This window comes from Phyllostomus discolor, chromosome 7 (genome assembly GCF_004126475.2).
Source record: "Phyllostomus discolor isolate MPI-MPIP mPhyDis1 chromosome 7, mPhyDis1.pri.v3, whole genome shotgun sequence".
Lineage (NCBI taxonomy): Eukaryota > Metazoa > Chordata > Mammalia > Chiroptera > Phyllostomidae > Phyllostomus > Phyllostomus discolor.
The window spans coordinates 99532219-99558552 of NC_040909.2; the positions used below are offsets into that span (position 1 = coordinate 99532219).

The 26334-nt window shown below is 37.4% G+C and overlaps 1 protein-coding gene across 1 annotated transcript; it reads right to left on the reverse strand.

Annotated features, from left to right (window-relative positions):
- Positions 1-2489: 2489 nt before the first annotated feature.
- Positions 2490-2783, reverse strand: LOC114514405 (acyl-CoA-binding domain-containing protein 7-like). Its single transcript, XM_036031649.1, has one exon. The coding sequence runs from the start codon at positions 2745-2747 to the stop codon at positions 2490-2492; it is 258 nt and encodes an 85-aa protein (XP_035887542.1). The 5' UTR covers positions 2748-2783.
- Positions 2784-26334: the final 23551 nt, after the last annotated feature.

Sequence of the window (26334 nt, forward strand, 5' to 3'; positions counted from 1 at the left end):
ACTGAGGAGTTTCATAAAAAGACTATTAGTAAAGATATGAGTTGCTTATAGGGAAACTGGAAGGAACAGGGGTAACTGGAAGGATCAGGGAAAACAGCAAGGAGCCTGACTTGACCTAGAAGCCTAATGGGGTAATGAGAGGAAGGGGTCCAGGACCTGGAGATGGAGAGACTGTGTGAAGACAGCTGCCTGGCTTTTTGGCAGAGAGGTACAACAGGACTGGACTGGCTCTGCAGAGAGGGAGCTGGAGGAATAAACTCTTGTGCCTCCTTGGCCTCCTCCCTACTGTCGATCACCATTTAGTTCTACTCCTAGATCAGCCCAGCTAGAAGACAGGACACAAGAGACAAGGCTATCATGCCTACATGTCTGGGACTCCTTGATGAATGCAGAGATAAAGGGTGACTTTAAAATCTGTTATGAGAATAAGGACACTTTTGAGAGTGAGAAAGAGTGAATTACGCATGATGCCAATAAACCCAGGACGACAGCATAAACTGGGATGGTCCCAGGCAAACCAGGCCCTGTCACCACCCGGTGAAGTAAAGTTGAGAGTAAATCTGGAGAGAAAATAAGTCTCCCTCTCTCTCTCATTTCTCTGTTATGAATTATTTTCTATAGGTGCATGTTTCCTAAAACAAAATTTTCATCATATAATTCTCTGTATTATGGTTGTAAAAAAGTTGACCCCATCTTTGTATATTTAGACAATTTCTGATTTTTTATTATAATGCTGTGATGAACATCACAGACATATATCACTGCATATCTCTAATTTTTTAACAAATATTACTTGAGCAATGTGCTTGCTACCCACTGAATATACAAAGATGAGTGCATGTAGTTCTTGCAGGTTAGTCTAGTGGTGGAGACAACTTCCAACAGATGCCTTGCCAGCAGGAATATGGGACTTGATACACTAACAAAGCTACCATCCTCTGAGAGGCAGAGAGGAAGAACAGGGTCAAGAAACCAGGCCACACCCACGGTCTTTGCTTCTACTAGAATTTGTGGCTTTCCCTGGGTTCCCATGTAGCTCCAGTTTCTATTCCATGGCAGTCATTCTTCTTGCCCATGGCTCTTTCAGTCCATTCACAGTTACTAGGCTACAGTTGGAGGATGGGGGTGTCTTCTTTTTATCCAGTTCCTTTCCCTTGGCAGGCAGCTGCATGAACAGGCTTGGCTACTCTGGTCCCTTCTGGCCCAGACTAAGGGCAGAGATATGTCTTTCCAGCAGATAGTTTGGAATCAGAGAGTCTGGAGGTGAATTACAAGAGTGGTAGACCAAAGTTTAGGGAACCAACAGAACGAATAGAGGAAGAACATGAAGCAAAGGATGAGTTGCATCATTGTCTTGGCAAGTGAGAGAGGCATTGGGCCATGGCTTATTGTTAGGCTGTTTGTATATGGGGTGGGCTGAATTTGACTTAAAGAGCCATGCCTGGCTCTGTATATCCAAGTGTGGCCTCTCTTATCAGCCACCCATGAAATTTTTTGTCAGAATGGACAGATTGGCTTTTATTTCTTGCCTCCCTTTCTGATCTCATTGTCTCAATTCCTACCTTTGCTCATTCATTGGGTACCTCTGATTTTCCTCTAACCTGCTGTCTCCTCGCACCTCACATTCTCAGTGTCTGCACTGCCTTCTGTCTGGAATGCTCTTCTTCCAGATTTTTGCATAGCTGGCTCCTTACCCTGTAGGTCCAGCTCCAATCCCATTTCTATGAGAGGTTTTTTCCTACATCTTGTTAAAAAAAAAGCTATAAGCCCCCAAATGTAATTACTAGTGCTAAAGCCCATGACACCAAACAGAGATTTAATACCTGACTTAGTTGCTATTTTAACCTCTCTCAGAAATATAATCTTAATAACCAGTCTGAAATTTTCCAGTTAACATGAATGACGTAATCTCTCATGTGGGCCCTCTCCATCCCTTCTTCCCATAGAAAGAAGAAGCAATCTATCTGATAAAAGCCCTTGCAGTTCCTCCCCCACACCATGAAAAAGAGGTTCTGGTCTAAAAATAACCTTTTCAGTTCTGTTTTTTTAAGGTTTCATTTATTTTGAGAGAGAGGGGGAGAGAGAAAGAATGGGAGAGAAACATCTATGTGCAAGAGAAACATCAATCGGCTGCCTCTCATGTGCCCCCAAGCAGGGACCTGGCCCAAAACCCACACATGTGCCCTGACCAGGAATTGAACCAGAAACCTTTCATTTCACAGGCTGGCACTCACTCCACTGAACCACACAAGCCAGGGCTAAAGATAACTTTTTAAATGTGAAAAACATTCACCTTGTTTTAGCAAGTAAAATTTCCTTAAATATGTAGTTTCATTATATCTCTTAATTAAGGATTATAATTCATGTTACTGCAAAAACATTCATGATATGAAGAGTTAAAAATGCGTTTCTCCCCTAATATTAGGTCATGATACTATTATGAAGGCTTCAAAGGGAAAGTTTTTTCATATGCTGGATTCTAAATTTCATTATTTTTCTATCAGCTCCTTTGCTTTGGAAATATAGGCATTCATGACATCTTCCTTTAATAATTCTTTTTGGAGGTTCCATGCTTCCCACCTAGTTTTGCCTTTTAAATCTAACATTCTTGGACACTCAATATCGATGTCTCCAATTACAGATTGTTTGTAGAGCCCATAGAGTTTTTCCAGTTCTTCATCGTCTGGCCTTGTTTTCAGCTTCCTCACATCTTCGGCTGCCTGATCAAAATCAGCCTGCAGGGACATGGTGGTGGCACCCTTCCACTGCCACACTCCAGATGCTCATTTCCTTTTTGGTTCCTTTGTAAATGGTTCCTCACCCCACCCTTCTTTCCTTCCATTTTGCACAACCCCTGGGAGCACAGTGCTAGGTGCTAGGTGGGATGCTGCCCAACTTGTGACTCACTTAATGGAGTTAATTAGATCTTTAAATTTACTAGGTTGAATTGTGTTCTTTAACAATTCTAATTTAGTTTATCTCCCCCTAGACACTACCACAGTAGTGTCATTTTCCTAAAAACTTGTCACCTACTCAAATTGCCTTGCTTCTCTGGTGACCTGTTTACCAAGCAGCTACCCTGATGTGAGCCTCAGCCCCATAGGTGTGCCTGTCTTGTTCTAGCTTCTCTCTCTCATACATGGAAAGCTGTCTGGGGCAGAGATCATGCTTTGTGTTCATCTCTGGCTGGATGAATGCCTGGTGGGTTTGCTGCTGAGACCCTTGCTCTGAGAGCTAAGTATTTTGTTTCCATTCTAGGCAATGTGTCCATCTTCTAGTGATTTCTTTAACTAGGTAAGCATGTCTTTCAATGATGTAAGTACAATGAAAAATTTCTTTCGAAGGGAATTTCCACAAGAAAGCTAATAAATAGAAAACTGCCCTCTTTTCTTCAGGATACTGACTGATTATCTTCCCGTAGATAAAATAATGACACTAATTCAGGAAGCAGATGACTTCTCCCAGACACATTATTTGCCTTGAAACTGCATCTTGGGTTAATTTAATATGGGCATAATTTCAAACATCTACTTTCTAATTTATGAGAAAATTTTTTATTTTAAATATTTAGATTTTTTGATATTTTTTTCTGTCCTTTTTATCCGTAGCAAGACAAAAGGCCAAAAGAAACATGGTTTCAAAGAATCCTGAGCTGATTTCACACGGTTAAGTTTTCTTAGTACAAAAATGGGTAATGTGAAGTGTCCATTTGAAAGCAGTAACTCGGAGCCCATGTCATACATAATTCTAGTCACTTGCCCATGTATTTAACAATACTATACAGGTGTTCATAGTTAAGATAGATAAATATCAGACAACATTTATCTGTGGATGAAAAAGGGGTCATATACTAAACCTGAAAAGCTGAGGAGAGCCCTGCATATTGGCCTTACAGACCCAGGGACTAAAACTAACCACATAAAGCCCTGGCTGGTGTAGCTCAGTGGATTGAGTGCTGGCCTGAGAATCAAAGCGTCGCCAGCTTGATTCCCAGTCTAGGGCACATGCCTGGGTTGTGGGCAAGATCCCCAGCAGGGGGGGACGAGAGAGGCAACCACACATTGATGTTTCTCTCCCTCTCTACTCTCTCCCTCCTCGTCTCTAAAAATAAATAAATAAAATCTTTATTAAAAAAGTAACCACATAAGATGGTCTAGATATAAAAATTCCCAGCTAAAAGCAAGCCATGACAGGTAGGCCTGTAGCTTTCTTGACAAAGGTCAATCTTCACCTTAAGTGAGCTTGTCTATTGTCCTTTTGCATCTAAGATAACAAACCTTTGGAATGTCAGAGTAATCTTTTCCAGACCCCTCAGGGCACCATCTCCACACCAGAGCAGGAGACCACAGAATCTCTCACTGGTATCTTGTTCACTGAATACCATTTCTATGTGCTGTAAATGCTAATTAATTATCTTATACCCACCAATGTAAGAGTAGTATTGGTTTTTCCATTTTAATTTTTATTCAGTCCCAGAGATTTCTGCCCTCATTTGCTTTCTCTCATCCTCTTACTCTACCACCAATAGAGCTCATGTAACCCTCTTTACACCTCCTCCTTCGTTTTTTTTTAAGATCTTATTTATTTACTTTTAGAGAAAGAAGGGAGGAAGAAAGAGAGGGAGAGAAACATCAATGTATGGTCACCTCTCACCTGCCCCCACTGGGGACCTGGCCCACAACCCAGGCATGTGCCCTGACTAGGAATTGAACTGGCGACCCCTTGTTTTGCAGCCCACACTCAATCCACTGAGCTAAACCAGCCAGGACTCACCTCCTCTTTTGATTGTAATATATAAAATAAGCTGCAAAACTGCCATTCTTAGAGCCTTTTCTCAATCCATGGAGATTTTGCTTCCTGGCAATTGTCATCAGTTTGATTAAATAAATTCATAAAAATTCTCTACAAGTTTGGACATTTGTTACATGGATATACTCAATTAAAAAATATAAAAATTAGAGAATTTTAATAAAAATAGCTCCTAGAGCAATTTTACAGCAACATAAAAGAAAATAGACTCTCCGCACCACCCCACCGCACTGCCGATTGCCTTGTCCTGTGGCATTATTTTACCTAGAGGCTGGTTGTGTGTGCTTTCCTTAATTCTTATTCACTAATTGAATCTCAACAAAATGTAATAAGATATGCAAATATGGGAAGAACGCTTTTAGCTGGGCACATTTACAAGGAAGGACATCTTCCGCCTTTTGGGAAGGAAAGCGATGCTTTCATAGCGGACTGGAGTGCTCTGGTGCACTCCCACTCGGTGTCACCCCGGGTCTCTGTACCACTGGTAATGGCACTGCATATGTGGATGGTGCTGGGGGAAGAGCGATGGCATATATCAAACTCCTTTTTATCTTTCCCCTTTATGTCCCTTGTCCTCCCCCCCCCCCTTTTTTTTAAAGAACCATGCAGATGTAACTGTAAAATCTTTATTCTAATGAGAGAACCGAGAGCTTGGGAGAACTCACCTGGAAAATCCTCTTATTTTTAATATCTTTCCCGCTTTCTTTATAGAAAGCTCATCAAGTGTATAGGTTAGGGAGAACTTAAATGAAAGTAATATGGAACTAAAAATGAGGAAAATGCATCAGCAACAAATTACAATGAAAATACCAATTAAAAAGGAAAATAGAGTAGAAAATCTAGCAATAGTGTGCATTTCTCTATTGGGAAATGTTAGTCAACTTAGAGGAATCTGTGATACCTTTAAAAATAATTCAGTGGTGATATTTGCTTATCTTAGGTATTTTGAACTTTCACCTTGGAAATCACTGGACAGACTTTTAATTTTTAATAACAACGGATAAATGGGAAGGTCTATAGGGTATTTACTGGTAATGAGTAACTACGGGAAGTTACTCAGAAAGAACCTATAGAATAGGAAAATCTGGGATTTTGTGGCATTTTTTCCTCTTAGAACAGAATACATTCTTTTCTTGTGAATTTGAACTATAGGAAATCTGAGTTACCATCTCCTAGCTAATTTTAGGTAAGTACTTAGAAGAATTTTAAGAAAGTTACAACTTAAACCTTGGCCTGCTAGGTTTGTGACACCTGAAAATGATTTTAACTCACTCATTTATTTCTTCCCTAACTAGTTGTGAAAACACTGATTTTGGTGACAGTATGTCTGGGTATGAAACTTTGTTTTATCACTTCTGAACTTTCACCATTAAAAAGTTATACAACTTTTGTGACCTGATTCTCATCTGCAAAAAGGAGATAATAAAATCTACCTCAAAGGTTGTTGTGAATTTCATTAACTATACTATGTTTGAGAAAAGTTTGTAATTAGTAAGCACATAATAAATGTTAGAGGATAAATATCAGTTTTATTATTACTATTTGCTGTTTGTTAAAAGAATTTTTTGTCAGACCCCCTGCCAGAAGGGAATAAAAGGTGGAAATAAAAAAATGAATGATGATATCCCCCATCTGTTCCCTACCTTCTGACAGTTCAGTGTGAAACAGAGCTTCGTAAATGGGATTCCACAGATAGGTGTCAGGGAGTCCATGAATTCCATGTAGAATTTTGGGGGAGAAAACAATTTCACTAATTTAATGAGAAAATTTGGATAAGAATTCCCACCCCTCCTCCCCAAGGAGAAGATTTTCAGCTTTATCGGAATATCATGGGGCCAGTGACCCAAACAAAGCAAAGGAAGGGCCATTGGTCTATAAAGGTGATTTTGTAATACATGAAGGGGACCTAGGAGCCTCTCCTCAGACCCAAATGGAGGCAGCAGCTGGTGGGTCTTAAGGCATTATGGAAAATTAGGGACTCTTTAGAGCCCTAGTACTATTTTATTACAATTTTTTTTTTCATTTCTTCACTTTCTTCTGAAAATCCCCATCATATTTTTTACCAGGTAAGCACATACACACATATCCCTATCTATGTCAATGAAAAAGGAATTGAGACCAAAAAGCTCACCAGAAGTACTTTCACTTTCACAAGGTAGGGTTTTCTGAATCTTCCACAAAACATCATCTAATGCCTTCCCCACCCTGTGCGTGACTGGATGGTGTGATGTTGCAGTCCCCTAGCAGGTGGTGAGTTCCCAGCAGTCAAAGATGAACTTAGTCATGTCCTTTGATCCCCATTGTTTATCACAGTAAGTGGTTGATAAAAGCTTTGGTTCTTAACTGGATTTTAAAAAATCCCCAGGGATTTTAGATAACCCAGGACAGTACTTTAGTTTTAAACAAAATTTATTTTTCTTTTAAAATACAATTCAAGATATGGAGATACGATAGGCCAGTAAGCTAGGACAAGTAGAATAGAGGAACTGAGACAAACAGCTGAACAAACTGAGCAATTTACAGCCAGATATAGAGAAGGTCACCTCCCTATAGATAACATCCAGGCCCCAGTTATATTACAGCTCCAGGCCCAGAAAAGCAACAAAAGCAGGACCAGCTGCAATAACTAACAATCCCCTGCCCTGGCACTGACCAATCAGTAGAGACCACAACCCTGAAAGAACACACCTGAAAAACTGATGAATATTCTGCTGAAAACCTCCTTTGAGACCTCTCCCAAGATTCTCACCCACAAAAGAAAGATAAAAGCCTCAAGACAAAGGACCCAGCATGTGTGCTCTTCCTCTGGGGAGTAGCCCATGGCATTCTCTTCTCTGTCTTCTTCCCCACAGGCACACATCTCCTAAACTGCAAGAGTCCCCATGAGACTTGCAACTAGAGGAATAATGGGCAGCAGCAGCTCATCCCAGGCTAGTCCCCTAAATCTATCCCCAAGGCCCCTTTTCTCAGAGTTCCCAGTGAGTTAAGGCAGCCCAGTGTGGGCTCTCCTGTTGCTTCTTCTGTGCTAAGCTTTTCCCTGTTTTACTGTTTCCAGCTTTAATAAACATACACTTTTAGTCACCTGGGTTTGTGCCATGAAATTTTTCCTGCGTGAATTCAAGAGCCCACACACTACTGCCTGGCTCTAGCAGATCTACTCAAGGCCAGGCCCCTGTGTGGTAACAGAGGTAGTAAATGAACAACTAAAAGCCTCCTTATAACCCCAAAATGGGGATTGGGGTTATCAGAGGACCTCTGTGAGGTGCTCAGGTATGGGAGAAAACCAGGTTCTCCGCACTGGGTGTAGGTGTTACATATCATTTATCAGTCCTGTGGCTGAGAGACACTTGCCTTACAGCTGAACACACATTAGAACTCACAGAGAGACCTATCTGGTTTAAAACAACTAGACAGTTAGAAGCCAATATTCTCTTTGATCCTGCTGAATGTAAGTATGGTATTTGGAAGTTCCCTCAAGCTGGAGATCTGGTGTCTTCATTCTCAGTTCCTTGATTCTTCTCACTACTATCTCTTGCCTGGTTTAGGCCTAGAGCTCTAAACTCCAACCCCAAGTGATCTGCTGTCTCTACATTAACCCCTACAACTGCATTGGTGAGTTCCCCAGCTATACCAAACTGCTTCTAGTTCCTTGATCTCCCTGTCCTCAGGGCCTGCATGCATGTTGTCCTCTCTTCCTGAAAACCTTTTTATCCCACTCCTTCCTCCTCCGTCTTACATCCCATCCTTGTAGACCTCCTTTCACTTGAAAATGAAGTCATCATTAAATTCTTGCATCTCCAGGAAGCTGTCCCCCTATACCCCCTCATCCCATGTCTGGCCCCAGTGCACCTCTTAGAAATTGCCATGGCACCATGAACCATCCTCAACATAGCCCTCATATCCACAGTTTCTAAATATCTTCTCACCAAATGACAGACTCATGAAGCAGTGAAGTGTGGGGTTTTCTAATCAATATATCTCAAGTCCAGTAAGTTCTCAATAATTAGCCCATGAATGAATAAATGAATGGGAAACAGGTGACTGTGTCAAGGTTGAAGAATGTGTTTGTTATAATTATTTACAGCAGCATTTGTGCTCATGGATCAAAACTCGCATGGCTTGTAAGGACATTCTTTTTATATATCATTTTCAAATGGGGACTGAGAAGAAAAACATTTAATTCAACAAAAATGCTGACGAAAGAGTTTATAACCCATTTTATACAGATAACAATAAGAGAGAGATGAGCTTAAAGTACTCTTTAAGTAGGGTAATACCAGTTGTCCTAGAATCATTCTTAGTTATACCCCCTTTTATTTTCAAAAATTTCCTTATTTATACAATAAATTATATAGTAATTCTAACTCTAAATACTTTGGGAATAAAGAAAAGAGGAAAAAGAATTACACACACACACACACACACACACACAAAGAACATTTGGTAATTTTTCTTTATTTTTGAAAATATAATATCCAAAAGCCAATGGCACATTCCAATCCTAGTCAACAACAATAAAATTTAAATTTGCTCAGAGGTTTGCATGATCATCATTGATGATAAAAAGGAAGGAGGTGATTTTGTTAGAGCTTCTTAGAAAGTTATGCTCAGTCTTTATCAGTAACTCAAAGATAAACTTTTATGGGGAAGTAAGATTATTTTCAATTAACAGCTGAAGACTAATTTCCCAGAGTTATTTTCAAAAGCTTAGGAAGTGAGTCTTATTATTTTAGGTTGTCTTTTGCTTTTCACCCTTTCTTTTGATCAAATTTGATTGCTAATTTAAAAAATAAAGTGATAGAACACAATGAATATGAAATAACTAAGTGGTTTCTGTGAGAGTATCTTTGTTGGTTTACATATTGAAACACAATTCTGAGAACCACATTCCTTCCTTGAAACTGAATGCAGTCAACAGTAGAAATGCAGGAGGATGAATTTGAGTCAAGAACCAAGAGAATGAACTATTTGGAAACATGAAAGATTTCATTTTTATAAGGTCTATTAACCTTTTGCCATGTGTTCATTTCTTGTATCTTTAATTGAAATTTATTCCATTTGATGAGCTCATCCTTCTCTATAAAAAGTGCTACAAAGTACTATAAATTGAAAGCTTTTTTCACAGAGGAAGTTAATTAAACAATAGGTACCTCAGGTTGAGTAAAATTACCCCAAGTGGAATTAAAGATTATGTTTTATCTTGCTTGAGTTACACCCTAGTCATGAAATTGCCATCCAGATCTTGAATGTCATGTGGTTACCTCCTCCCAGGACTCAAAGTGTGATTACCCCTTTTTCCTTTCTGTTTCACTGCCCCTTCTTAACCAATAGTTGAGCTACAGTATAAGCAATCTTGTCCTCAAGCTATGTCTACTCTCTATGCTACCCTGGCTTGAGCTTCCCTCTCGTCTCTATGTTGTCCTGCATTTGAAGAAAAATAATTGCCACTGTTAATTTTATGCATCAATTTCTCTGAGACCAAATCTATACTATCTCTGTAATCTCTATAGTATTAGCCATTGCTTTCCTTAACTCTCTCATTGTCCTGTCAGTAGAACCTGATCACCCCAGCTCCTGAGCATGTGAAAGTCAGGGTCAACAGCTTACAGCAACGCTATAAGCCTGATGTCTGTTGAAGCAACATGAATCCTAGTCACCTGTGAATGTGAATTTTTATCATCCCCAGATCTTGTGGTATCTGTTCAGACTCAAGTCTTCCTATGGGCTTGGTGAGCATTCTATTTCCTTTGGAATTGGAGCTTGAACAGTAGTTTGATGAGCTGAAACTGTGATACACTTCCTGGTTCATGTCAGTTTCTGCCCAGGGTCCTTAAAATTCTGATCTTTGTTTGGCATTTTGCCTCATCTGATAAGCATCAGTCTACATGATATGATGTTGAGCACTGCCATCACTTTGAACTCCTGTTCCCATGCTCCACTCATAAGTGACAATCTTTGGGGTAGTATGTCTGGTTGATCTTAATTAAACATGGTTTTGTTGTTCTTGTGAGACCCCCTTCTTGAGAGGCAGTTTTATACCAAGATTGGTTTTCATAAGCTAGATCCTACTTCCTCTTCAATCCCTCTGGCTTGCTGCTGATCTTTCAGCATATCTTTCTTCCAAGGTCTCTTATTTTGGACTCTAATAAAGTTGTGCATCAAGTTCAGTTCAATACACATTCATTCATTATTTCTTATGTTGAGTTCATTGGGAAGAAGGGTGTAAGAATGATGAAATGGCACAATCTCAGCCCTCCAATAATTTATGACATGTGTGCAAGACAGACATCTTAAGAGGTAATTTTAATGTATTACAAATAAAAAAGAGATCTACCTATCAACTTGCCAACTGCAGTATGAGCACTTAAGTAGTGCCTATTAAACTGCACTGTCTGACACGGACAGGTTTTCCTCCCTTTTAAGCTTCACTCCCAATCCCCTCTCCACATCATATTCTTTTCCTAATTAAAATTCCCTATGTAGTTCTTTAGTTGGCAGAAAATCACATCCTAAATTTCTGCATCTTTGCCACAATCGTATCTGGATAACATAAGAATCCCTTTGAGGCAGACAACTTCCTCTTTCTTCCATAAAATCTTGCAATATTAATTTAGTGGAAAATAACCAAATAAATTACTGTTCAGTGAGGATTGTTGTGGTAGATGGCATACATCTGTGTATTTTTTTTTATTAGTAGGGAAAGTTTAAAATAGGTGACATTCAATATTCTTAACATGTATCGAGCGCCCACAGAGTACTAAGAATGCCTCATAACAAACACAAAGGCAGTATTCCACCCTGCCATATTTATGAGATTAGATGTATATGTAACTATTCTCAAACTTTAGATCTGAAGCTCTATTCTCCCCATCATGATTACATTCCATAGACTGATTTTCCTTATACCCTACATCTGTTCATGATATTCATTTCTTAGCATTATAGCTTCCACAGGAAGGGTTGTACCTCTAGTGCCAAATATGATCAAGAAATAGTTGTATAAATTATTTTCCTATGTTTTTATAGTGCCTTTATTTCTATTATCTTTTCAAGCAACATTTATACATACTGGGCATACTGGACACTATTCCAAGAGCTTTGCAATTCATTTAATCTTCACAGCAAGCCCATGAGAGAAGCAATACCCAATTTGTAAGTCAGAAGAGTGAGGCACTAAGGCTAAGGTTTATGGAGGATGCTAGATCCAGGCTCCACTCCCAGTTGGTGGGGTTGAGTCCACATCCTCAACCACAAGACCAAGCTGCCTCTCCAAATTTGGCTTTAGGAACTTGAGTGCTCACTGGTACCTCCAGGAAAAGGCGGTATAAGAGACACTTATTGTAATGCACTATTGAGTCACAGCCTCATGTCTGAGAGCTGTTTACTCCTCAAAATTCCTAGTGAAGGAATAAGCTTCTCTTCCATGTTATTTCTATGTGGTCATAGACCCACTGATCACAGCTGAATAGACCAGTGTTGAACACAGGCCTCCCCCTGGGCCAGTCAGATTCTCCCTTCTTGGAATTTGGAGTCAGAACAAAGTGAGCACTAGAGACTAAAGTTGTGTAGCATCAAGGCTTACAAAGCCACTTCCTGCAGGGCATGGTTGTATGTTTGGCACGTCACGTACACTACCACAGAGGAAAACAAACACTTCAAGGCCTCAAGTAGATGGAGAAAAGACTTTGATTCCTGTTTTCTGGTTCCTGGCTTGAGTTCATTGTAAGAGCTACCTGTTCTTCTTGCTTTGGTTCCATAGGATACTACTATGTCTGGATTCCTATTCACTATAACCAAGGTTGTCAATTTGTGGGCAGCCAAAAGGCACACTGGTCATCTTGATACTTGGTAGACAAGATTATTTGGGTGTAACTCAAAAGATAGAACATTTCAGGAGATTTCAAGGGAAGGAGAGAGGGACTGAGCTACAGATAATGCCAACAATGAACTTGGGCAAATTCACATTTCTACTCAGGACTGGATGTGACTTAATTTAAAAAAAAATTAAGAAAACTAAAAAAACTAAAAAAAAGACACTTCTCTGAAGTAGAAGATAATCAAAGTTAAGAATAAGAATGACCTGTAATGCTAATAATAACCTATCATATTTTTCCCTTTTAATTGTGTGATTAATCCACAGGTGGATTTATAATCTTACATGAAATTTCACAAGTGAAAAATCTCAATAACCTAATAATTAGCTTTGGTAATTATTCATCACATTTCTAACTTGGTTGTTCTAGAGTCTCTAAGGAGAATCAGTCCCCAGAAGGGCATATTTCCTACTTACTTTGAAAATGATATTTGGAAAAGTAAGATGTTCTCCAGTTGAGGTTCAAGTAAGGCCTTCTTGATGCTCTGGCTTCATAATTAAAGTTTGATTCAGGAAAATCTCTTAGCATTTATCATAGCTTTAAGGAAATCTTTAAAAAAATTACTAATGTTTCTGCCCAGGGGGAAAATACATAGACTTCTTTGAGTAATCATTATAGACTATTGTACAATAGAATCACAGCACTTGGAAAGGACCTTAGAGGCAAAAAGGACCAATATCTTCATTTTTGGAACTGAGGAAATTAGAAAACCTAAACACAAAATTTTAATGTTATTTAGTATTATTTATTAATGTTCATTACCCATGAAAAAAATTCTAAGACAGCACATTAAATTATCAGAATCAATAAACTATTTTTATGCTTCTAGGATACAAGTAAGCTAACTTTCATAGGGATTTAAAGACTGTGCTAATAGGGATATAAATGTGAAAGCCAATACACATTTGAATGTTTCTTTAAAATTTAAATTTCTCATAAACTGAAGTCACAATTTTATTTTCTAATTTTCTAAAAATGTATCATATGCTAAGATAAAAGAACCAAGACAAAAGTCAAGCAATGAAGACTATTTTGTAATGTAAGAAAATATTTGATAGTCTGTAGTTTTCTATCATGTCACACTTTACTTGTGGGTTATAAGCCTAATTTGTTTTTGTCCATAGCTAATAGTATTAATCAGCATTTCAACAGAATGCTCTGTTTGCAACATCAATAATGGCACTAACTTTCAATACCAGGATCTATCATGAAATACATTTCAACTGTTTTGCAAACTTTCTTCCAATTAATAATTAAACAGAAGAACAGCTTGCGTTATATGGTTGAAACTAATTTTACTATATATAGTTGGAAATGACAAGCCCGCATGAAGATGTGACTGAAGCTGGGTAACATTTAAATATTCAGTTTTTCCTCTGTTACCTTGACTAGAGTAAAGTTGGTTCCCAAGGTAAAAACTAAGTGGTCTGCTGGCATATGGTATAACCTCCATTTGAGTGCTAAAAGCTGGATACTGTTTTTGTGAAACAGATGTTGTTGAGTGCAGCAATGCACAACTGACTCTAGCTAACAGCTGGGAATCCTTCGTGACCCATATAGCGAGAAATAAACATGGTCCTATGCTTGGCAAAAGTGTAAGAAAGCAAATTTCCATTTGTTAAGAGCTTATCAAAATGAAGAATAAATGTTTTTAGCCATAAACTGATTTTATTCACCAGAGTAATCTTTCCAGCAGCTTATGTGATGGCCTCATAATATTACAGGCACCCTTTGCCAGATGAAGGCTGCAGTTGCACTGACATATAGTACAGATGGAAAATAAACATCTGCCTCAATCAAGAGAAAAGACCAAGGACAAGGTTGACGAATATTATCTGGCATGACTATCTTTGCGGGGAAGCATATAAATGCTACAGGACCAAAACCACTGGCATCGTCTGGTGTTGTCCTTATGTGGTTACTGACCATGAAGAGAGATGATTAGTATGCACTCTCCAAGGAGGAGTGGTGCAGATGCTCAGGGTGATACGATTCCAACTCTGTAGGATCTGACTTGCTGTAGCCACACCATGCGAGTCACAAAGCAATTCCATTTTATTTTTTTCATGGTTCGGCTGCATTTATTGTCTGCAAAGTTTTCCTTCCTGTTGTTGAGTGCCACACACAAGGGGAGGAGGGAAAAAAAGCTGATTTGGAAATGATAAAAACATTTTTTTATAGTCGTAGCTAAAATGTCAACACAGTCACGTAATCCAAGTTCAAATCAAATGCTTTTTTTTCAGATGAGGACTAAACCCCAACATTTTGATTGTGTAACACTGTATTTTATTACATGGTCCAAATTCACCTTTGCCAAAATCTGAGTGGGATAACATATGTTCTGTGAGAAAGGCACGTGTGCATGCATGCACATGTACACACACATGCACACACATGGAGAATATACACATATCCTACAGTCCTAGCACTGAGTTCCTTTTGTCCTCATTGCAACCAAATGATTCATGTGGCACAAATAATATGACAGATGTAGCTTTAAAAATTCAGTTTTACTGCGAGTGTCTTTTTGACTGAAACTTCTTTCATTTTCTGGTATCTCTTGTGACCATATGGAGTTTAGATGGCAGTGAATTCCCTTTTACTGACTCAAATCCTTTTCTGCACCTGGGTACAATTTTGGATAAGGAGGTGAAGAAAAGAAAAAAAACTGTCAGGCTTAATATACGGAATTATATTATGAGTAAAGAGTGCTTTTACAGAAAGACATTTTTAGTCACTAAAAATGACACTATGATTTTACTAGAGTTTTACTTTTTTAAGTGACATGGTGGAAAATTCTGTATGTATTTTTTATTATTTCTTTCCTTGAATAATAAAAAGAGAAACTTATTTAGAGTTTGATAATCTATAAAGAGACCATGATCTTAAATCTTTTTACTTCAGATTCCAAAATGAGTTGAAATTTCAGACTTTACTCCTAATAACAGCAAACATTTAATGTGGACTATGCACCAGTGCTATACTTAGTTCTTTCTATGTACTGACATATTTAATCCTCACAAAAAACCTATGAGTTGGACATTTATCGCTATTTCCATTTTGTGAGGGAGAAAATTGAGGCACGGAGTGGTTAAGTAATCTGTCTAAAGTCACATCACTCACAGCAGCAGAACCAGCATTTGAACGGAAAGATCTGGCTCAAGAATTCACGGTCTTGACCATTTTGCTCCTGGTTGTCTAAAAACTTAAAGCCCACTCTAGCAAATATCAGGGTGTGTTGACTTCATTAATATAAAGTATTTGGTTCTCTTCTTTTAACCCCAAAGGGGATCATACTATACATACTATTCTGCAACTTAAAAGCACAATATTCTATAGTTATATATAATAGTATGTATACAGTATATATATTTATAATCTGACATGAAAGTTCATATAAGATATTACATTAACTTTTATATAAATATATAAATTTATTTAAACATTCCCCTGATGGTTGTCTTTTAGTCCTTTAATTTTTTCATACATTAATTTGGTGATTTTTCTAAATCCAAGCAATGAGGTAATAGACATGCTTATACTTTTATCTCCCTGTGTTGCTAGTGAAGTGGGAGTAATTGTGAAGGTGTATGTGCATTTTATTAGGTGAATTTAAACTTTTTTAAAGTACAAAAATGTTTGCCTATAGGTTTATTTTGTAATGATCTCTATGCTATTATTTTTTTCAGTTTTATTTAGTTATAATTCATACATAGTAAAATTCACTTGTTAAAATGTGCAAAGATGTATGACTAACTTGTTAAAAGTTCTAGGAGCTTTGGTGAATGCACATAGTTGTACAGTCACCATCTTAATCAAGATATGGAACTGTTCCACCAACCCAAAACGTCCCTCGTGTCCTGAGGTCAATGCCCTTCTCCTCCACGTATCTGTCCCTATGGTTTGCAATTCCCATAATATCATGTAAATGGAGTCAAACAGTAGGTAACTTTGGGACTTAGCATCATGCTTTTGAAATTCCTCCATCTTGTTGCTCATATCAGCCATTCATTCCTTTTTTATTGCTGAGTAATATGCAATCTTATGCTTTACCACAGTTCTTCTATTCAACACTCTCTGACATTTTTTGTTTGCAAAAGTCTCAGCAACATTCCCTATCCTCCAATGGATCGGGCCCCTAAATTAATTGCCATTCACTTAAGTAATGGATTGTGATATTAAAAGAGGCAGGCCTTATCAGTAAAACTTACCTCAAAGTAATATTTCTAAATATTTGGCATAACACTTCTTCAATTGAAATGTTAATCATCAGGGTCAGTCACATGAGAAACTGTGACAAAAGCACAGTTTGTCTTCAGTGTGTTCATTCTTCATGATATACCAGTTCTCTCTCTTTGTCCATGAATCTCTTTTAATTTTGTTTGTTTATTTTGTTCTTTAGATTCCAAATATAAGTGAAGTTATATAATAGTTGCCTTTCTCTGACTGAATTATTTCACTGAACTTAATACCCTCCAGGTCCATCTGTGTTGTCACAAATAAGATTTCATTCTTTTTTATGGTTGCATCTCAGTGAATTTTAAACTAAATATTTTATTTTTAACTCTGGAAATCTTTTTGCATATTCCATTACTGTGTTTATCATGTTCATGATTTCCTGTTTTTAAAATATATATGGACTTTATCTGAGAGAGTGGAAATAACACTATCTGAGAGTGTTCATGTCTGATAATTCTCTCAATCTGTCATTTCTGTGTCTGTTTGTATAGTCTGCTTTACCTCCTGTTTTTGAGTTCCATTTTCTTATTCTTTCAGCAAATACTAGGCATTGTGAATTTTACATTTGTATTTCTTTAAATGTTATTGAGCTTTTTCTGGGACACAGTTAAGTTGGTTAGAATCAGTCTGTTTCTTTCCAGGCTTGTTTTAAAGCTTTCATGGGGCACATTCAGAGCCCCACTACCAAAACAACATCTTTCTAGACACTACTTGATTCTTTTATTTGCAGGCCTTTGCACTCTAGCTGATTGGGACATAGATTCTTCCCAATCCCGTGTTAACTGTAGTTATTATAACACTTATTTCCTTTCTTTTTCATAATTTCCCCCTCAGCCTCTTCTACTTTCCTCCCATGTATGTGAAAATCAGTCCTTAGTCAAACATTGAAGAGAAAGCCTTTGCAGATCTCTGGAGCTACCTCAATGCAGATCCTTTCTCTGAGTTTCACCTCCCCACAAACTCTAGCCATCTTGGCCTTCCTGAATTTTCAACTCTGTCTCTTCTACTCAGCTGGACCTCTTGGCTTCCATTGGGTTTCTTTTTGCCCTGAGATCTGGAAAGTTTCTGTGGGTAGTTATCTTGGACAACTACAGGTCTCACTTCACCAGTTTCCTTTTTTCAAGGATCACTGTTTTGGCCTCATAAATTTTCTGACATTGTTGTTTCATGTATTTTGTCTACTTGTGTAGTAGTTTAAGGTACAGGGCAAACCCAGTCCCTGTTAGTACATTATGAAAGTACTCACCGTAAATGCAAGAAAGCCTCTCAGAGTCTCTTCCATGTTATATTGCAACTAGAACCTTGGTATAACCCAAACATCTGCCTTTTCTACCTGTATTTCTGAGATGCTAGTGACCTGCAGGAGGAAATAAATAAATGTGAGCAATGGTGACATTATATTTTTCTGTTTCTCAATTTCAGCTGTCTTCTCAATACTACATCCTACTACAGCTACTTCAAATGCTTGCAAACTTCTTCAGGTCCCCAATTCCAACATCTAGAATCTGTCTAAGCAAATTAACTCTTTTTATATGTTACAGAGGAGCTTAAGAGTATCTTAATGGAAATTCCTCAAATCTCCCATTAATGTGACTACAAACATATCTATTCTTACTTCTACTTTTTCCCTTTCAATCTTTTGAGGGCATGTACTCTTTGCCTGTTCAAACCACATCATTCCTCTGGGCTCATTATATATTTCTTTTTCTTTCCTGTGACTTTAATCATAAATTGCTTTTTTTCCCCATTACATTTTTCTTTTACTATGTCTTTATTGTTATTGTACCTTTACTATTTTGTCTGAAAACATGAGTACTGCAAAAGATGAAACTTTGTGGAAGAGTAAAAGCCATTCTCCATGCATATTAAAATTAATACTTCATTTTGGATCTCAGCTGTTGCTATTGTTTTCTTCAGTAACCTTTTGCAGGACATTTTTCATAGCCTCCTGAGTGTGGCTGATAGAGGCCACTATGCAAACAACTGTTGTCCTTTGAATAACAGTCCCAGTTCCTCAGTGCAGACCTCAGTCAAGTTTTCTCCTTTACTCAGAACCCTCCAGTGACTTCCTGTCTTCTGCAGAGTAAAAGCCAAAATTCTAAAAATGGCTTAGGATGCCCTTCAGGGATTGGCCCTTCCTATTTCATTTCCTATTACCTCCTCCTCCTTAATTTCATCTTAGCTTTACTGGCCTCTTCACGTTGCTAACATAAGAAACACATTCCGGGTATTTGACTCTGTGGTTCTCGTAATCTGGAATCTTTTCTCCTAGATATAAAGATGACTTGTTCCCTACTTGTTTCAAGTGACTCTCAAAATTTATCTTGCTAGGTCTTCAATGACTACTTTATATAAAAATAACAATATTTCTATTCTGTCCCTGATTCCTAGCAATATTTCATTTTATAGCCCTTAATACCACCAATATAATGTGTATTTCTTTATCTATTATTTCTTCCTACCAGACTGCAAGATCCATGAAGGCAAGAATATTTGTATGTTTGGTTCACTGTTGTAGCAAAGTCACCTGGAACAGCAACTGCCATGGAGAAAGCATTCAAAAAGTATTTCTTGAATAAAAGCTTTGTGTCCCTTTTCCGACTACATTTCATGATTTCATAGAGACAAACACTTGTGTGGTGGGTTCTCAAGTTGTTTCAGTGGTCAGCTAAAGCTCTGCTGGGATGATCTTTACAAGGAATTCTTACCTTTTGCCCTGCTCATGGGCCTATATTCAGTATCTCCTCGAGGTAATTTTATTTCAGAAGGATTCCCTGACATGGGCCTTGGTGATGCAACTCTGATCCATCTCATTAGGTCTACATAACTTCAGATCTCAGGGAGCAGATCTGAATCTTGTGCAACTGATGACCTAAGATACAGTCATCTTTGTGCAGAGAACTCCTTATTTGTCTAAGAGACATTTAAGCAACCCCCAAGTAAAAAAGATTCCTTCAATTAAAAAAAAACTTATTAGCCCTGGCTGGCATAGCTCAGTGGATTGAGCGTGGGCTGCGAACTAAAGTGTCACAGGTTCGATTCCCAGTCAGGGTACATGCCTGGGTTGCAGGCCATGACCCCCAGCAACCGCACATTGATGTTTCTCTCTCTCTCTCTCTCTCTCTCCGCCCCTTCCTTCTCTCTCTAAAAAATAAATAAATAAATAAAATATTTTTAAAAATTTATTTGCTACATATATATATATGAATTTTTCAGTTACATACGAGAAATCATTATTTATTCATTATCTTTCATTCAACATACATTTTTTAATTTTATTATTATTTCCTCATGTCAGTACATAAATCATTTATTCTCTTTGATGTTTGCCAAGCTGCCATTTTATTTTGAAACTCTCTAATTGATTTCAATTTATGACTCTTTAAACATCAATGAAGGAAACATTCTTGAACATACACATTTAATCTGCTATATCCTGAGGAAATTATTAAAAGTGGAATGTCTTGACAAAATTTAAATATTTAAGATTTAGTTTTATTGCCAAATTATCTCAAGAAAACAGTGTCAATTTATGCTCATACTAAAATATATGTTATTCCATAGTTTCTCATAGTTTCAATATCACTGGGCATTATTGTTTTTTCATCTTTTGAGATCTAAGAGGGAAGATAAGGTATTTTTCATTGTTTTCATTTTGCATATCTTTCATTAATAATAAAATAAAGCATGCTTTTTATTTATATTATCCATTTATATTTCTTGTTCTGTGAATTCCTCTTTATGACTTTTTCTCATTTTCCTGATGGTTCACTTTTTAGTAAATGACTAAATTTTTTTAAGATTTTATTTATTTATTTTTAGAGAGGGAAGGGAGGTAGAAAGAGAGAGAGAAACATCAATATGCGGTTGCTGGGGGCCATGGCCTGCAACCCAAGCATGTGCCCTGACTGGGAATCGAACCTGAGTACATGATTAAATTTTGCCATAGTGCATGTACAGACAGTCCCTGATTTGCCATGCTTCTGCTTACTATGTCTTTATTTTATGTTGACGTAAAAGCAATACCCACTGAGTAGAAACCCTCAAATTTTGAATCTTGATCTTTTCCTAGGCTAGGAATACACAGTACGATATTCTTGTGATGCTGGACAGTGGCAGAAAGCTGTTCTTGCCAATCGGCCACACAATCATGAGGATAAACAACTGATACTCTATACAGCACACTGTATTTCCAGCATTTTTTAAGATAGTGTGTGCTTTGTGTTTTCACACTCTATCATATCTACACAATGCCCATCTCCATCTCCTGCTTCTGGTGAAAATAAAAAGGCAAGTGTTCATGAGATGAAACTCAAGATAATTGCCCAAAGGTGGGCCAATGTAAGTGTTCAAGCACACTGAAGGTAGGTGACACTAAGCTGTAATAATCAGTAAGTTAGGTGTATTAAATGTATTTTGACTTAGGATATTTTCAACTACAATGGGTTTATTAAGAGGTAACCCCATCATAAGTTGAATAGCATTTGTATAAAGAATCAAGACTGCTATTCAGATTATTTGTATATAAGCCTATTTGTTAATTTTTTGATATACCGGCTTTGGAATGGCTTTTTGATGTGTTCCACTACCACCTTTGTTTAGTCCTCCTTATATATTTTAACACCTTTTACTTTATGCATTAAAATGTAATGTTGTTAGATATACAAAGATTTATGACTTTTGTATACTTTTGATGGATTTTAATTCCTTGGCTGAGTAGTTTCTACTTAGTTGTTAAACATTTTTGTTCCCAAATGTGATATATCTTGCAGTTTGTCATCAGAAGTTAGGACTTTGTTAAAGTTTTGGCTTAAACAAAGAAGACATACAGATGGCGGATAGACATATGAAAAGATGCTCAACATCACTAATCATCAGAGAAATGCAAATTAAAACTGCAATGAGATATCATCTCACACCTGTCAGAATGGCTATCATCAATAAATCAACAAACAAGAAGTGTTGGTGAGGATGTGGAGAAAGGTCAACCATTTGCACTGTTGGTGAGAATGCAGATTTTTGCAACTACCATGGAAAGCAGTATGAAGACACCTCAAAAAATTAAAAATGGATCTGCCTGCTCACCCAGTGATCCTACTTTTGGGAATATATCCAAAGGAACCCAAAACACTAATTCAAAAGAGCATAAGCACCCCAATGTTCATTGCAGTGTTATTTACAATCACCAAGATATAGAAGAAGCCCAAGTGTCCATCAGTAGATGAGTGGATAAAAAAACAACAAAGAGACATTTACACAATGGAATACTACTTCACCATAAAAAAGAAGAAAGGTTTACCCTTTGCGACAGTATGGATGGACATGGAGAACATTATGCTAAATGAAATAAGCCAGTCAGAGAAAAACAATTACCATGTGATTTCACTTCATTGTAGAATCTAATGAACAAACTGAGCTCACAAGCAAAATAGAGACAGACTCTTAGATACAGAGCAGGATGACAGCTAAGGGGGTAGGAAGGTGGGCCAACTGAGCAGGAAGGAAAAAGGACCCATGGACATAGACCACAGTGTGGTGATTATGGGGGGTTTATAAAGGGACTAAATAGTAATGGAAAAAACTACAATTAAAAAAACTAAAAAAATATATCTTTTTTTTTTCTTTCTTTACTTTCTTTTGTTCTCACGGAGGAGAGTTCTGTCAAGTGTGTTTTCTTTTTTCTTGCATTTTTGTTTTCCATTTTAACCTCATGTTGTTAACTAGTTCTTTCTAATAATTCTGCTAAAATTAATTTCAATTAAATAACAATAGCAAACAAACACAAGCAAGCCAACAAATAATTCCCTTCTCCAATCCTTTGCTTAAACTTGAAACCCTTTTAGTCCTCACTATATACTTTTTTGCATTTCATAAGTTACACAAAAGATAGCCTTTAAAGCCACCAGTTCCTCACATTCACCTCTTTTTTCTACACTCCTCTCTAAAACCCAGGCTCTGTACTCACCTTATTTGTTAAGGCATAAGTCACCAATTGTACCTAAATTACCACACCCAACCCATTCTTTTCAGGTCTTATGTGATCTCTTCTGCATATAAAATCGTTTAACTCTCTTGTGGAAATAGTTCTATCCTTTAACTTCTACGACATATTCATTCTTGGACTTCTTTGCCATTTTTGTCTCCTCTGTATGCCTGTTACACAAGTTTATCTATATTTATAGCTTTAACATCTACCCAGGTGTGGTGCATCCCGCAATCTGTACCTCTAAGGTAAGTTTCTGTCCTGGACGCCAGATCATAGAATGCTGGGCAGGCTATGTGGGTATCCCAAAAGAATCTAAAACATAGGTGTCAAACTCACTTTCACCAGGAGCCACAGCAGCCTCAAGGTTGTCTTCAAAGGGCTAAATGTAATTTCAACTCCTTAACAGTTAAGGAGTAGTTACGTTTATACAGCCCTAAAATTATTTTGGCTTTTTGAAAGCAACCACGAGGCTGATGTGGCCCCCTGATGAAAATGAGTTTGACACCCCTGATCTAAAAGAACACACACAAAACTGACTCATTGTCTTCGTGTGTATTGATTTAGATTTTTAAATAGTGCTTGAAGCCTGTATCTGTTGAATTCTAGATTGCTTTTCTTATACTAGATAAATGATATTCTAATGACAGGTGGTTATGATGACCCACAGTATGTCAGACAGTTAAGAAGGTCATACCTCTACATGAGAGCTCACTGCAGGATATCTTGCCCAGATAATGAAATGTGGAAACAAGATAAAATGTAGAATACTAATGTTTTGGATAGAAAGAGATTGAAGTATTATTTACCTTTTGAAACTAATAAAGGACCTGAAACATATTAAGCCAATATGATTATGAAATTAATTTGAACTCAAATTCCAGCCTTACTTGTAACTTGAGACTTGGTTGAATGGTAGAAGAAAGACTAACATTTGCCATGGATAAACCTAATGTTAAACCATCAGAAACTAAAAGTGTTCTATAAAATTGAATTTTTTATGCTAAGTTGCGTAAATGTAGGACAAAATGTTGAAATCTGAAAACCAAGTTAAAATTTCCACTAATTTATATAATTTTACTTTGTCAAAGAATCAAATTTATTGGCACATTGAACTTGTAGATATGTTAAGATTTTCATTTGGCATGCAAAAATATGTCATGTTTTTGACCCTAGTGTTTCTGCTTCCTCTTTAAACACTGTTGATTCTTTTATTGAATGCCCTAAAAGGTTCTGCCAGTTTTAAACCCAGGAGGCTGGTACCCCATCTGTTTAACTGGAAACCATCTAATCCAAACAGACACTTCTCTTCTTAGGAGGTATTTCCAATGCTCTGTGAAACCAAAACTTTCCATTCTGTGATGCATACATATCTCTCAATCTGACAACGTGTTGAACTCGTTGAGGTCAATGCCCAGATGTCCTTGCCACCATGGAGTTTGGCTAAATTCTGGCCAAGCCCCAACAATAGAATTCTAGAAAAGAGCAAGTCACCCACAAAGAAAGAGGCTATCTGGGATTCTAATTTTTTCCAAATCCGCACCATCACTAAGATCTTGCTGCAAAGCTGAAGGAAAGCTTACCAGTTCAGATCAGATACAACCCAGCCTATAATATGAAAATAACCTAGACTTGTCCCAGAGCCCTAAGCTCTAAAATGTAGTATTTATAGTCAAGAATAAACCTGCGGAATGACAGAGAACTGACTGATTTTTCAGAATTGGTTACATTGAATATATTCTTCTTTCCTAGGGAACTTCAAGATTAAGGATACTAAGTATCCTACTAAGTATCTAAGTATCTACTAATATTTATGCAGACTACTATAAATTATCTGCTTTTCACAGGGATTATGATTATTGCATTTATAGTTCCATTTTTCACTTAATAGTTTACCTCTGGTGTCTGACATTGCTTCATTATTTTTAGACTAAAGCTACATTCTAAGATATACTGTGGCTGAATGCTGCTTGTTTGGTTCCTCTAAAAATCTGCTACTACTTAATTCAGTTCCTTGATTTGTGATTTGTTACTGGAGGGAGAAGAGGCTAGTGTTTAGTCATTACTAGTTTCACAGAAATATGACTTTTTATTGTTACTGTCAAAACATACTTGCTTCCTGTCCATTTTTATTGCTCAGAAGCATTACATTAATCTTCCCCTTGGCCACAAAATAGCTTGTTTATACAAATGGAAGGAAAGAGCCAAAAATAATGTTCTAATCCTTCCCTTCCTTATTTTTCTTAATACATTTTATCTCCTTTCTATTCTTCTATAGTCTTCATTTTATGCAATTCTATCATTTTTGGTGTCTTACTGCCTGTTTCAGCCGAAACGTCATTGAGTGCTTTTTCTAAATATTTTCACCTTAAAAATTACTTTTTACATGTCTAGATTTTTACTTTTCTTCTCCAGGTCTCCTTTTCTGTGGAATATTTATTGTTTTTCTATGGTCTTCAGTTTTTAGACCACTGAATGGTACATATTACATTCCTTGGATGACAAGTAGGTAAGTTTTTATTTTAAAAAACACACTTTCTTTTCTTTTCTATTTTTTATTGAATCTATTGGGGTGACTTTGGTTAATAAAATTATATAGGTTTCAGGTGTACAATTCTATAATACATCATCTGTATATTGTATTGTGTGTTCACTACCCCAAGTCAAGTCTTCTTTCATCACCATTTATTCCCATTTATCCTCTTCTACCTCCTCTTACTCCCTTTTCCTCTGGTGGTCACCATACTGTAGTCCATGTCTACAAGCTTGTTTTTGCTTAATCCCTTCACCCTTTTTCCACCCAACCCCTCAGATCCCCACCCCCTGAGACCTGTTAGTCTGTCCTCTATCCATTGATGCAGACACCAGCCCGCAGTGTCTGCATCATTATGGATGAAATGAGGCATTCACACAGACTACCCAGTCCGGTGGAGGAAAAGGGACAGCATGGCTTTTCTCTCAAGGGGAGCCAAAGCCTCAGCCTTTGTTCCAATGAGCTTTTATTGTCTTACTAGGCACATTACAAGAAGGTCCTCTTTAACTATGCACAAGCTCTCTTTAGGTGGTTACCTTTTACAGAAAACAAAGGAGCCAATGCTGATAATCACATCACAGAAGAGGGATATTTGCAAATGAAAAGGCAAAAGTGGTTGAACCGGTTACACTCATCCTTGGAATGTTTAGCGTGGATTTTAGGAAGTTACTTTGCAGTAAATGTCCTCAATTCAGGGTGAGGAAGTTTTAGCAAAAAGCAAGACTCATAGCAGCCTAGGTATACATTGAAGGCCTGATTCCCCAGGGGAGAACCTATGCATGGGCATGGGTCCTGTGCATCTCCCAGTGGGAGCTGGGCCCACACCATGCAGAATGGTCTCCTACAATCTATAACTGTTTTTATTTTGTTTGTTAGATTTCACATGTAAGTGAAAT

Excerpts from the sequence above, each read along its gene's own strand:
- LOC114514405 (XM_036031649.1), bottom strand. The coding sequence starts at position 2,747 with ATGTCCCTGCAGGCTGATTTTGATCAGGCAGCCGAAGATGTGAGGAAG.